The sequence below is a fragment of the Anguilla anguilla genome, chromosome 11 (genome assembly GCF_013347855.1).
Source record: "Anguilla anguilla isolate fAngAng1 chromosome 11, fAngAng1.pri, whole genome shotgun sequence".
Classification (NCBI taxonomy): domain Eukaryota; kingdom Metazoa; phylum Chordata; class Actinopteri; order Anguilliformes; family Anguillidae; genus Anguilla; species Anguilla anguilla.
The window spans coordinates 9,576,593-9,588,579 of record NC_049211.1 but is presented as its reverse complement, the minus strand read 5'-3'; the positions used below and the strand labels follow the sequence as shown (position 1 = coordinate 9,588,579).

The 11,987-nt window shown below is 45.5% G+C and overlaps 1 protein-coding gene across 1 annotated transcript in view; it reads right to left on the bottom strand.

Moving 5' to 3' along the window:
• Nucleotides 1-3,211: 3,211 nt before the first annotated feature.
• skia (v-ski avian sarcoma viral oncogene homolog a) overlaps nucleotides 3,212-11,987 on the bottom strand; it is an 86,415-nt gene continuing 77,639 nt past the window's right edge. The window contains exons 4-7 of the mRNA XM_035381239.1: nucleotides 11,410-11,699; nucleotides 10,753-11,057; nucleotides 9,516-9,746; nucleotides 3,212-7,813 (exon numbers count right to left, since the gene is read on the bottom strand). Of these exons, the coding sequence (XP_035237130.1) occupies nucleotides 7,610-7,813; nucleotides 9,516-9,746; nucleotides 10,753-11,057; nucleotides 11,410-11,699 (1,030 nt within the window). The 3' untranslated portion in view covers nucleotides 3,212-7,609. The remainder of the gene's footprint in view (nucleotides 7,814-9,515; nucleotides 9,747-10,752; nucleotides 11,058-11,409; nucleotides 11,700-11,987) is intronic.

Sequence of the window (11,987 nt, the reverse complement as noted above, 5' to 3'; positions counted from 1 at the left end):
GGAAAAGGCAAATTTACAAACCCACTTAATCAAAACCACAAAACCTGTTTTCCCAACGCGGTAGATTCCACTCAACTGCTGTTCTGTCATCTCTCCCCTCCTCTTCTCTCTCATTCCTCCTCTTCTTCCTCGTTTAACACACTGAGGTCACAGTGCTGTCACACCGCGTCCATTGCCCTCGTGATCTGGCTGTTTTAAAACTGGTCAGACAAAATACGAAGGATATTTCAAAACGTACAGTGTGGGGATTTTCACGGGAGGAAACGTGCACTCGTTATCGATTCTAGTCAATTTTCCAGCCCTTTCTATCCATTAAATTAGTTTAATGGAACTCTCTCTCTCTTCCACATTGTACATGGGAATTTGAGTTCACTGTCACTTTGTTTGTGCTTTAGACCCAATCAGCAAATCACTGCTCATTGCTATACCCTTCCTAGCATAATATTGCATTGGTTGCTGTTTTTTATTTTATTTTATTTTTTTTAATTTAGCATCCTGAATATACTGTGCTGCTCAAACTGCAGTACATACAGTGCAGCCTCATAGATATGAACTGCAGATTGACCAGTCGGCCAAATGAGTAGCACACCAGAAGTAGCATACACAAATGAAACACAAACACCGCTTAGGAAACTGCTTAGTCACTGATACCAAAATGTGAGCATTGAACACAAATATGTCACAGTTCCCATGTATAGACTGATATTAAGCAAATGGGGTTTTCTGGAAGTATTGTGAAGGAATAAATGTGGTAAAACAAATTTAAAAATAAGGCTACAGCAATGTAAGTATTGTTAAGGAAGGATTCAAAACTTAAATCTTATTAAATCTTCACAAACATCTGTGAGGATCTGCGGTTCATCCATTTTCTTAGACACCTCGACCCCCTTAAAATGGCCGATGTGACTGCAGTGAAGTGACGATGAATTAGGCTTAGACATCCATCGTTCATATTGCACCGCTGCCACATGTCTGTGAGCCTTAACATCAAGCCCACGACAAATATCAAATAATGGATTTACATACAGAACCCATCATAATTGCCGACAGCATTACTGTCAAATGTGGACCCATGCCATGGTAAAAAAAAAACAAAAAAAAAAAACACCTCGCTCTGCCTGTGTGGTGACAGTGTTCAGACATGCCACCATTCTGACTTCCTCTCCACGGCAACCGGTCGGAACCGAAGGCAAAACAGCAGATTAGAACTTGTACCTTTTTTTTTTTTTTTTTTTTTTTGCGGCTGTCGAGAGAAAGCAGGCGACGGGTGACGAGCCTCGAGAGAGAGAGAGAGAGAGAGAGAGAGAGAGAGAGAGACGGAGAGCCGCGGCTTGCGAAGGCGAGCTCGGTGCCGCGGCGCGGCGCGGCGTGGCGTGGCGTGCTGGAGCGGGGTACGCGATGGGCGGGTGTCGGAGCGGGTGGGAGAGCGTGGAGGTGGCGCTGTCAGAGGGAGGTAATGAGTCACCGGTGTGTGTGTGTGTGTGTGTGTGTGTGTGCGTGTGCGTGCATGCCGGAAGTCAGCAGTCTGCGCTGGCAGGTGGGAGCTGGGAAAAGGCCAGCGATTCTACTTCCTGTCAGTAGCCTCATCCCTCGCCCCCCTCACCCCCACCCACCCACCCCCTCTATCCCAGCACACACCCCCTCACCCCCTCCATTACAACAGCCACTGCACATCAGGGCACTCCCTGACAGCGGGGCATATGGGTCACACACAGGGTCGATAGAAATTGATTTTTGTTCTCCCTGGGACCACACATTTCCATATAATAATAAAAAATATCTAGAACGTTGGGGGGGGGGGGGGGGGGCAGCACTTTAAATGTGTTTTCTTAAAACTGGGCCAGACATGCTCAGTTGACACAAAGTCATTTCTTTCTTTGGGCAACAACACTAATGTTATTATTTTGAATAAAGCTTCAGTGTATTTTAAATCTGTATGCTGAGTGACAAATTACCAACAAACCAAGCACCCAGTGCATGTACTGCAGAAACACACTTTAAACTAATAATTAAGGCTGGTGCAGGTAGCCATTTTCTGGTGAAAGGGCCTAGCAAAAAAAAAAAAAAAAAAATCACCATTTGTTGTGTTTTCTTGTGCGATTGGGTATCATTGTTTGCAGTGCCTGGAGTAAAGGTCTCAGGTCAGGTCACCCTTCACAAAATCAGTGACAGCACAGTTCAGTTGCTTGACCTGGTCAGCCATCTTATTTGCCTTTGGATGAATCCCATAATTCTCTGCTGTTAAAAGGACTCAGACCACTCTCAGTAGTGCTCTTCCATATCTGCCTTAAATATTTTTTTTGTGATGACAAGAGAAACACGCATTAGGCAAAGGATATGTTAAAAAATGCACCTTTGTACAAAATCTAAAAAATAAAATGCATAAAAATACATATTTTTTTAAAATACTGAAATGGAAAGGCTTTGGCTGTTTTCAGTAAGTAGAATAAGCCGGTCTGTTCTGAGAAGCAAATTTACAAAAGGCATATGAATTTTTAGAGGTATTAGTTTATGTATGAATTATGAATGCAGGATATAAAAAATAGAACGCATTTATATATAGAATTCCGCTGAATAGACAAGAGAAACAAATTTTAATTGGTAAAACAACACCAATTATGACTAAATAACAAACCATATGCACAATAGATGGCGATTCTCTCGTCTAATGAGATAACTGCCGGCCCATTTTGTCGGCCGCGTGACGTGGTAAATTGGGTCATTCGGCGTCGCGCGCGCAGAAGAGAGAGGAGTTAACCGCGGCATTCGATGCAAATCTTCACGGTGGCTGGGAATGCAGACCGCGCGACCGAGCGCTGGGGGAGCAGATGCAGAGGGAATTACGGATGTGCGGTGGGTCAGACAGGAGGAAGGATAAGCTTAGAGCCGTCACGGAAAAATAACCGGCAGGGAGGGGAACGCCACGGCAGGATCATGCGGCCTGGTGTCAGGAATAGAATTTTAAAAAATAGCTACAAAAAAAGAGAACTGGACAGATGGCAAAACGCTTGAATGAGAAGCAAAATTCTTGCGACCTGTTTTGCTTGTCATGGAACAATTTTGAGCTGAAATCTTCTTTCCGCTTATGGATGTCGCTCTAAGAACGTTGAAATCCTAGGTGGCTGGTTTCTGTTTTTTGTACTCCATTGAACTGAATATTAATGTTAAGTAAATAAAAAAAACTGAAATAAAGGGAACTGTAGTACACATAATCTGGACAAACAACTTTATTTCTGGTAATGCATCTATACACTGTACATTCAGTCACTGTGGTATATAAGCATAGCTATTTTCAAACATAATCTCATAAAGTCCTTTACTTTACAATATAGTCCGTGTCGTGAGAGATAGAGGGGAGAGGGTTCGTTGGAGAAAGGTTGTGGAAAAAGCGCAAAAAGACAAGGTAGAGGGTAGAATAGATAAATAAGCCAAGCTTTTTTTTTTGTTTCTCATACAGTATATGCGGCATTAATAAACAAGAAAGCATACATTTACCTCTTACATAAAAATAGTTCTAGAATTGTAAAGTTTATATACTATTAGCAGCAGCGCAGGGCTGAAAAGATCCACGAGAAAGAAAAAGAATCTGCGGGGAAGTGGCTGTACTCACTTAAAACTCTCGTTTAACCATTCTTGACCAAAGGTATTTTTATTCTGCATTTCATATAATGTTAAAAAATATATATATGGACTGGTGAAAAAAAGTAATATGAGTCTACAGTTTAAAAAAAAAAAAATAAGGATGCAAAATAATTGGGGAAAACTACATGTTTATGCAGGGGATATCCTCTAACGCACTGCAATAATTGTTTTAGAAACATTTTCTCTGTTAAAACACAACTCATAAAACAAGACAGCTATTGTGTAAGAAAAGATTTCTTTTTTGAAAAAGGAAACACCATATACATTTATAATACAATATTGTAAAATGAAAAATTATTTACATGTGTAAATTTGTATTCTTTTTTTTTTTTTTTTTTTAATTTTACACTGGCTAGTTTTTGTTTAACATGTCCTGTTATTGCTGTTTTACTGTCTTCCATTTAGAAAAAAGGATTCTTGTTTAGAAAAGAACAAATTGTTTAACCATTTAATTATTTTCAGTTTGGGAGAGTTGGGAGCAGATGTCAACATCTCCTTGTTTGTAGAAAAAACATGAATAAAGGAAACTACACATATTGTTTTATTTGAATGTAAAACAACTATAGCATTTTACCGCCTCTATACAATTTCAAGTCTGTAAAAGGTACAGACACTTTGTCAGTCTTTCAATAACACTGCCCTTTATAATGTAGTTTAAGACATTGGGCCTTGATATAATGCCCTCTGAATTTGTTATAAAGGTCCATCGTTTGACAGACAGAAATAACTTTAAACAATAGACTGTCCATATCTACAAGAGTAATGTTTATGATTCGCATAGATATGGTTAACGTCCATTACTGCATTTCTAAAAATAAAAAAAAGTTTGACATACATTGTATTAATATTTCTGAAAGAATAAATGCTGTCATTCAAAAAATGGTTCAGATCTCGGGTTTTTTTTTCTCCGCAATGGCAATCGGTTCAATTGTTTTTGCTTTTGTAAAAAAAAAAAAAAAAAAAAGATTAAATAAAAATTAAAATATTGCTGAAACAAACCACATTTGATAAGGAATACTGAAAAGGAGCTGTAGCAGTTTGGATGAGGTGGTCAGGCCTTGGGCACCTGATGCATTTTGGGAGGTACACTGACATGTGGGGGGGGGGGGGGGGGGGGGGTTAGTGAGGGAAGGAGTCTCTCTCTGCACAATCCCGCCCTGGGTACAGAGAACATGCCATCCTATCTGGTTCTGTGTGCTCACAAACAAGGTGGACATTCTGCGTGGGTCAGACTGTGTGTGTGGCATTATAGAGGTCAGAATAAACAGTACTACCACCTTATTGTTCCTACTCTGGAAACCTTATGCCCTATATACAGGCACTTGAGGTTGTCCAGCATATTTGAACAGTGGATTTTAGTGTGTGTTGTTTTCTTGTTTCTCTGAGTGAGCATACATGCTGTATTGTCTGATTGTGTGTGTCTGCATGTGTGCGTGCATGTCTGCGTGTGTGCGCGTGTATACGTGTGTGTTTGTTTGCACCGTATTTCTCTGAAATATGTCATCAATGAGGTTTAGTTTCCTTTAAAAGAAAAAAAGACTTCTTTAAAAAAAAAAGACAAGTTTGCTGTATATTGCATAACACAATAAAAACCCTTACATATACAGTATTAATGCCCAATAAGGAATAAATGTATGGCAGACTTTTTCTCAAATTTCATGCATATGAAAGAAAATATATAAGAGTTTGCTATTGAAAAAAGAAAACATAAGACAAGCAATAAAAATACCCCCACATTAAAAACAACAACAACAACAACAACATCAACAACAAAAGAAAAACAGCATAAACACAATGTACATTCTGATTGCATTGTACCCACTGTGTATTCGGAGCAGTTAGAAACCTTTTTTTTTTTTCCATTTGTATCCATTTTTTGAAAAATTTGTACCCAATAACATTTATATCCATTCGCCAAATCTGTGAGCGGTTTGCCCTAGGACTTCTTTACTTAATGCTTGATTTAACGGTTTTAACGGACGCTGCGCGGTGTCATCTTGACTTTATTCCGATTGCGTAAATACCACAATTTTAGGAGAGGTGAGCGCCAGGAAGGACTCCTCTCTTCTCAGATTCATCTCTCTCTCTCTCTCTCTTCCATTTCTTTTGATGAAAAACGATCAATTCTGGAATCATCTTTTATTATGTCCAAAAAAATGTATCTAAAAACAGTAATAATAATAATACTAATAATAATAATAATAACAATAATAATAATACAGTAATAAAGTGAAACACAAAATGATAAAAATTACAAAACCAATTTTTTTCAACTGGATTCATCAAGAAGCTCACAAATGTGCAGTATCTAAGCAAGCAAGCGTATAGACACCTTTTTTGCATTTTTATTTACAATATTTAGCCTTTAACATGTAATTGCATGGCATTTAAATTAGGTACATACGAAAGAGGAAATGCAAATTTGATTTCTGCTGTTGTCATGATCACATTTTCCCCAAAAGAAAAGGTAGAGAACAAGAGTGGGACTAAAACGCAGTATAACAAGGTCTGTATCTGACAAAGTGCGATTCATTATTGTAAAATTTCTTTTTTTAAAAATCATATTTATATTTACACATCGTAATTAAAATAAAAAGAGAACAATTTGTGGTTCTTGCTAAAGGCGCAGCTTCCAAACCTAAAATCATAGTATTTAAAAAACGGTGTTTTCTGAACTTCTTGGAGCAGCAAGTTTTAGCATCCAAATGAAAAAATACAAAACGCAGTCATGCTCATTTTTCTTTTTTCGTTTTTTTTTCTTTCTTTTTTTAACCAAAAGATTCTGAACAGACTTGATACATACTGTGTACAAGGAGTCTCAGCTACATTTACACCGACACATATCGCTCAGCAAGTCCAATATACTGGTTTGGTTTGGACAGGAAAGCACGCGGAGAGAGAGAGACAGCGTGCTCGCGTGCAGCCACGGCGCGTTGGTGTTTTGCCTGTGGGGAGTATTCCCTATCTAAAATGAAGTGCTCGTTCTGTAAGAGTGCCTCCAACACAACACACTTTTTTATTTTCTTTTTTCTCCGTTTCTCCCAAAATACAGATTCTGAGGGAGAGGCGTGGCCAGCCCAATCTCCTGTAAACCTCACCACGCTTGTATTTCTCCAGAAAAATCCACGTGTAGAAAAGAAATGCAAATAAAATGGGTTCCATTTTTTTCCGTGGTTAATAAGGGCTTCTTCGACGCTGACCGTTGAAAAGATGGCGGCAATCGTGGGAATCTTGTCCTCCTTGTTGCTTGACGATTTTTTGTTTCTGAATATTTGTTTTTTTTTTTGTTTTTTTTTTGAGGCTCCATCAACACAAAGAAATGTTTTCTTTTTTTTCTTATATACTCAAGTCTTACTATGCAGTCTTAAATAGCTTATTACAAAATGAAATCCTCAACTGTCTTCACAAAGAACAAAAAGGACACAGAAGGGTCCCCCCCCCCCCCCAAATAAAAGAAGCATCTGTCCCCCTGTCAAGTCCTCTCTCCTGCAGGTCATGTGACATGCCCACCGCGATACTTTCAAAATTGTTCTGTATTGGTTTCATATTGGTAGTATTTTCATATTGGTAGCAATGGTGGTAATAACTATCATTATTAATATTTTCATCATAGAAAAGTTTGTATCCAAATATCTTTTTTTTCAGTTTTTTTAAGGGAAAATATAGGCACAATACATTCATTGTGCTATATATCTTTTTTTAATAATAATTTGTTTTTGTTTTTGTTTTTTTGAGTGAGAGATGCGTTTCAGTGCTTATGTTAGTAACACATTTTTCCCCTGGTACGCATACCGATCTCAAATTTCACCATCTCTCATTTTTCTTCTTCTTCCAAAGGATGCGCGTTCAGGTGCGCGTACTCTGCATGGACGCGTACGCTCGTGGACAAATAGAACTCTGTTGTGTCTGTCGCATCCTCCTCCCCCCTCGCTCCGCCTCTGTCCCGGGGTCTGCTGCCCTGGCGGCTCTAGTTGTGGGAGTCTTTGGCCGCCGCGTCGCCGCCGCTGCCGCCGATGCCGCTGCCGGCGCCGGCCTTGGGCCACAGCTGGTCCTGCAGCTCCTTCACCACCTTCTCCAGGTGCTCCCGAGCCTCGCGCTCCTGCAGGAGGTCCTCCCTCAGCTGCTCCCGGTCGGCCTCGGCGTGCTGGAGCTTCAGCTGCAGGTCCTCGATCTGGAGGAGGAGGTGGTGAGAGGAGGAGGTGAGGGGGAGGAGGGGGTCAGACCGCTCGCACACTTCCTTTGGTTTTTTTATTTTTCGACTCTCCGTTCTCGAAGAAGCGGCGCGGAGGTCGCGATGCGGCCCTCGACCGCCGCCGCCGCCGCCGCAGCCGCCGCCCCGCCCCGAATTCTTCAAATGTTACTCACCCTCAGTGTGCTAGAGCTCAGACACCGCAGCAACTTCCTGCCCCTAACCCCCCCTCCCGCCTCCCCCCCCACCGGCTGCACTCCACCCCTCCCTCAGCTCTGTGCTAGCCGCACTTCCTGTTCAGACCGAGGACGTGGCTCAGAAACTGCAACCCGTCGCAGCCCAAACACACTCTGTCACGCTCAGCAAATCCTTTTTCTTTTTTTAAATTATTATTTTTTTTAAAAAACATTTTTAAATCTGACTGCGCAATCTGGGCAGTTGACTTTGAGCCCGAGGAGGAAAATGAAGGCCAAGCCCAGGCCGTGTGGTTCCCACTTTACTTGTTTTGTCTAGTCTACGCGTCCCATGTTGCCTGAGAGGAACTAGGCTTCACTTCCTGTTTCCTCTTTGGGGCTAACAATTATCTCTCATCTGCATTCTTGGGGCGACGCCCATTTCTTTTTAAACTCGGTTGAGAAAGGAGAAGAGGACGAAGAAGAAGGGAAAAAAAAAATAAAAAATCTAATCCAGACAATCTATTTTGCCAGACAGTCCTGGAGCCTTGAGCGCCTTTATGAGAGCACTTAGGACTGCTCGGCACGCAGGCCCATCTGAGACCCGCGGCTGCACTGTGCGCCAGGCCTCACGCAGGAAACGCAGTGTCCTTACAGCAGCGCTGCTCACAGCACCGCACAGCACCGCACCGCACTGCACTGCACTGCACTGCCCAGTCTGGCTCCAGCTCACTCCACATCTGCGCATTTGTGCTAGGGGCGTATGAGTGTATGCAGGCATGTACGTTTGTGTTCATGCAGGTCTGCACGTGCGTGTACACAGTATATGATAAGCTGTAGTGTGTTTGTGCGGGTACGTGTGTGTGCATATGTGCGTGGGGTTTTAGTTCTGGTGTGTATGTGTGTGTGGTTTTAGGTTGTATGTGGGGCATGTGTGTGTAGTTTCAGTTTCTTGTGTGTGTGTGTGTGTGTGTGTGACTGTGTGAGTGCGTGTGTGTGTATGCGTGTATGTGTGTGTGTGTGTACATGTATGCGCGTGGGTGTGTGCGTGTGTATGTGTGTGCATGTGCGTGTGTCTGTATGCATGCGTGCGTGTGTGTGTGTGTGTGTGTGTGTGTGTGTGTGTATGCATGGGTGTGTGTGTGTGTGTGTGGGTGTGTGTGTGTGTATGCATGGGTGTGTGTGTGTGTGTGTGTGTGTGAGTGTGTGAGTGTATGCGTGTATGCATGCATGCGCGCGTGTGTGTGTGTGTTAGAGTGTGTGTGTATGCATGCGTGCGTGTGTGTGTGTGTGTGTGTGTGTATGCATGGGTGTGTGTGTGTGTGTATGTGTGTGTATGCATGCGCGCGTGTGTGTGTGTGATAGAGTGTGTGCGTGTATGTGTGTGTGTGTGTGTGTGTGTGTGTGTGTGTGCGTGCGTGTGCGTGTGTGTGTGTGTGGGTGTGTGCGTGTATGCATGCGTGTGCGTGTGCGTGTGTGTGTAGGCGTGCGCCCCCTGGCCCCGCCCGTACCTGTGCGGAGTACTTGGCCCGCAGGCGGCCGGCCTCGCAGCCCTTGTCGCACACCCTGAGCTGCCGCGCCTGCTCCAGCTCCCTCTTCAGCCTGGTCCGCGACTCGTTCGCCTCCTTCATCTTCTTCTCGCTCTCGGCGCGCAGGCGCTCGATCTCCTTCCGCAGGTTGCGCTTGGCCTCCGTCGCCTCCCTCAGCTTCTCCTTCTTAGCCACCCGCAGGAACTCCAGCTCCTGGGGGGAAGGGGGGGGGGGGGGGGGGGGGGGGTTTAGCAGCGGTTCAGCCTCACGCTCACCTGAACGCCCGCGTAAATCCCCAAAATACTAAAACGCGCCGTTGAAAAAAAAAAAAGGCGGACGCTGGACATCTGATCTTTCCACCGTGCGATAGAAAAACAAGCGGCTGAGTCTGATACCTCGGCTCGTTCCCACCTCCTGTTTTTCGGAGAGGAGGCTCTTTTCTATGGTACCATTCAAACTTTTTTTTTTTTTTTTCTGTTTCACACCAGCAACAGCTTTTTTTTTTTTTTTCTTTTTCTTTTTCTTTTTTTTTTTAAAAAGCGGTTTCGGTCGTGAGAAGGGTTAAGGCAGCGGGGAACAAGTTGACATTGAGAACAGAAGTGGGGCTTCCTTCCCTCCTGAAACCGAGCGACTAACAGCTTGTTTCTGAACGGCAACACCCTCTTGGCCCGCTCGTGGGAAATCCTCTAGCAGGACAAACGCTTTCTGTCATCCAGTTCTGCTTCAGCGCTCCGTCTTAAGACCAACAACAACACGCGGGCCCTCGCCTCTGACAGGCTGCTCATCTCGTCAGATGAGCAGCATTAACTCAGCTCCTCTCCACACCTTTTTTGTTTTTTTTGGCCCGTAATGGAATTCCGGCTTCTGCTGCCCGCAAACGACTCTCTCTCTCTCCTTCGGTTACGTCGAGAGTCAAGTGCCGCCGCCGCCTCACCTAAAGTTTAACGATTCGGGAGGAGCGGCGTGCTCGCTCTCCGCCGCCACCTCTGACCCCGGAGGCTTCCGGAAACTCGATACTCAACCCGGACGCGTGTTTATTCATCACCCGAGGTGAAATGCACGCTGTCGCCAACCTCAGACAATAACAGCTCACAGGCACAGGAGCTATTGTTTTTTTTTTTTTTTTACGACTAGGCCGCGGTTGGTCTGCGGTTGGCGGGAACGCTAACCTGCCGCTGCACGCGCGCGCGTGCGTGTTCGGGACTCCCGGCGCACGTACCTGCTGGAGGCTGCGCTTGGCCTGCAGGGCGGAGCCCAGCTTCTCCTCCTGTTTCACCCGCATCTTGACGATCTCGTGCAGGAACTTCTCCTTGGCCTCCTTGGAGTCCAGGCCGCTGTCCAGGGCCTGCCTCAGGGTCTCCAGCTCCGACTCCAGGCCCGCGGAGGGGCCGTCCGGCAGCAGGGCGGGGCCCTCCAGGGAGGGGGCCGTGGAGGCGGGGGCCTGGGTGCCCGGGGAGCTCAGGTCCTTCGCCGAACTCGAGGAGGTGAAGGAGGGGGATGACAGGGAGGACAGAGAGGAGGTGACTGGAGACAAAAAGAGAGAGCGGGCGTGGTCAGTTATACAATAATGACGTGGCCCTCCGAAACGCCAACAGCCCCCTCGCGCGCTGTAAACTCCAGCAGGATGTAGGTGCAGCACACTGAAGTGGAAAAACTTAGCCTGACTAGAGAGGCCGCGTGTCCAGAATTAGCACAGAATTAAAATAAATGTAACGACATTGTGAAATCGCCAAGCATCCGAATAAGCGTTTCCTGCTGGGGGTTTTTTTTTCTTCTCTTTCGTTTTTATCGCTGTCTGAGGTAACAGGTCCCCGATCTAGAAACCGAATCCTGTGGTGAACAGGAAGTTGAAGAAATGGCTGGGGGCGAAACTCACACTCCTCGCGACTCTCCACCTCCACCTCCACCTCCGAGTCTTTGTCCTCCTGGGGGGGCTTGCTGGCGGCGGCGGGGGGGCAGGGGGGCTCGGGCGCTGCCGGGTGGGCCTCCCCCGTCGCCCTCCTCTTCCTGGGCCGGGAGCTGCCGGCGTCGGCCGGGGCCTCGTTGCCGTTGGAGTGGGAGGTGCTGGGGGCCGACGGGGAGAGCTGCCCTACTTTCGGGAGGGGCAGGGGCGTGAGGGCCACGTTGGGAGCTACGGAACTCTCTAGATTTTTGTAGTTGTAGAAACTGTGGGTGGTTGGGGGGGGAGGAGGGGAACAGAGAAGACAGACAGGCGTTAATGACTGAGAGCCCCCCCCCTTCGGTTATTCTGGCGCAAATTCGGCGACCTTGCCGTTTGGGCCGGGACGCGCGAACAATGGCTCCAGCGTGAAGCGTGTGACCTCTCCACCACTGAGCACGTCGCTTTCAATCTTTCACCCCGAGACACAGAATGCTGGGAGTCTCAAACCCACTCCCCCACTCGCCCCCCAACCCCCAAAACTGAGAGACTGCCAAAATCTCAGGGCCGGATTC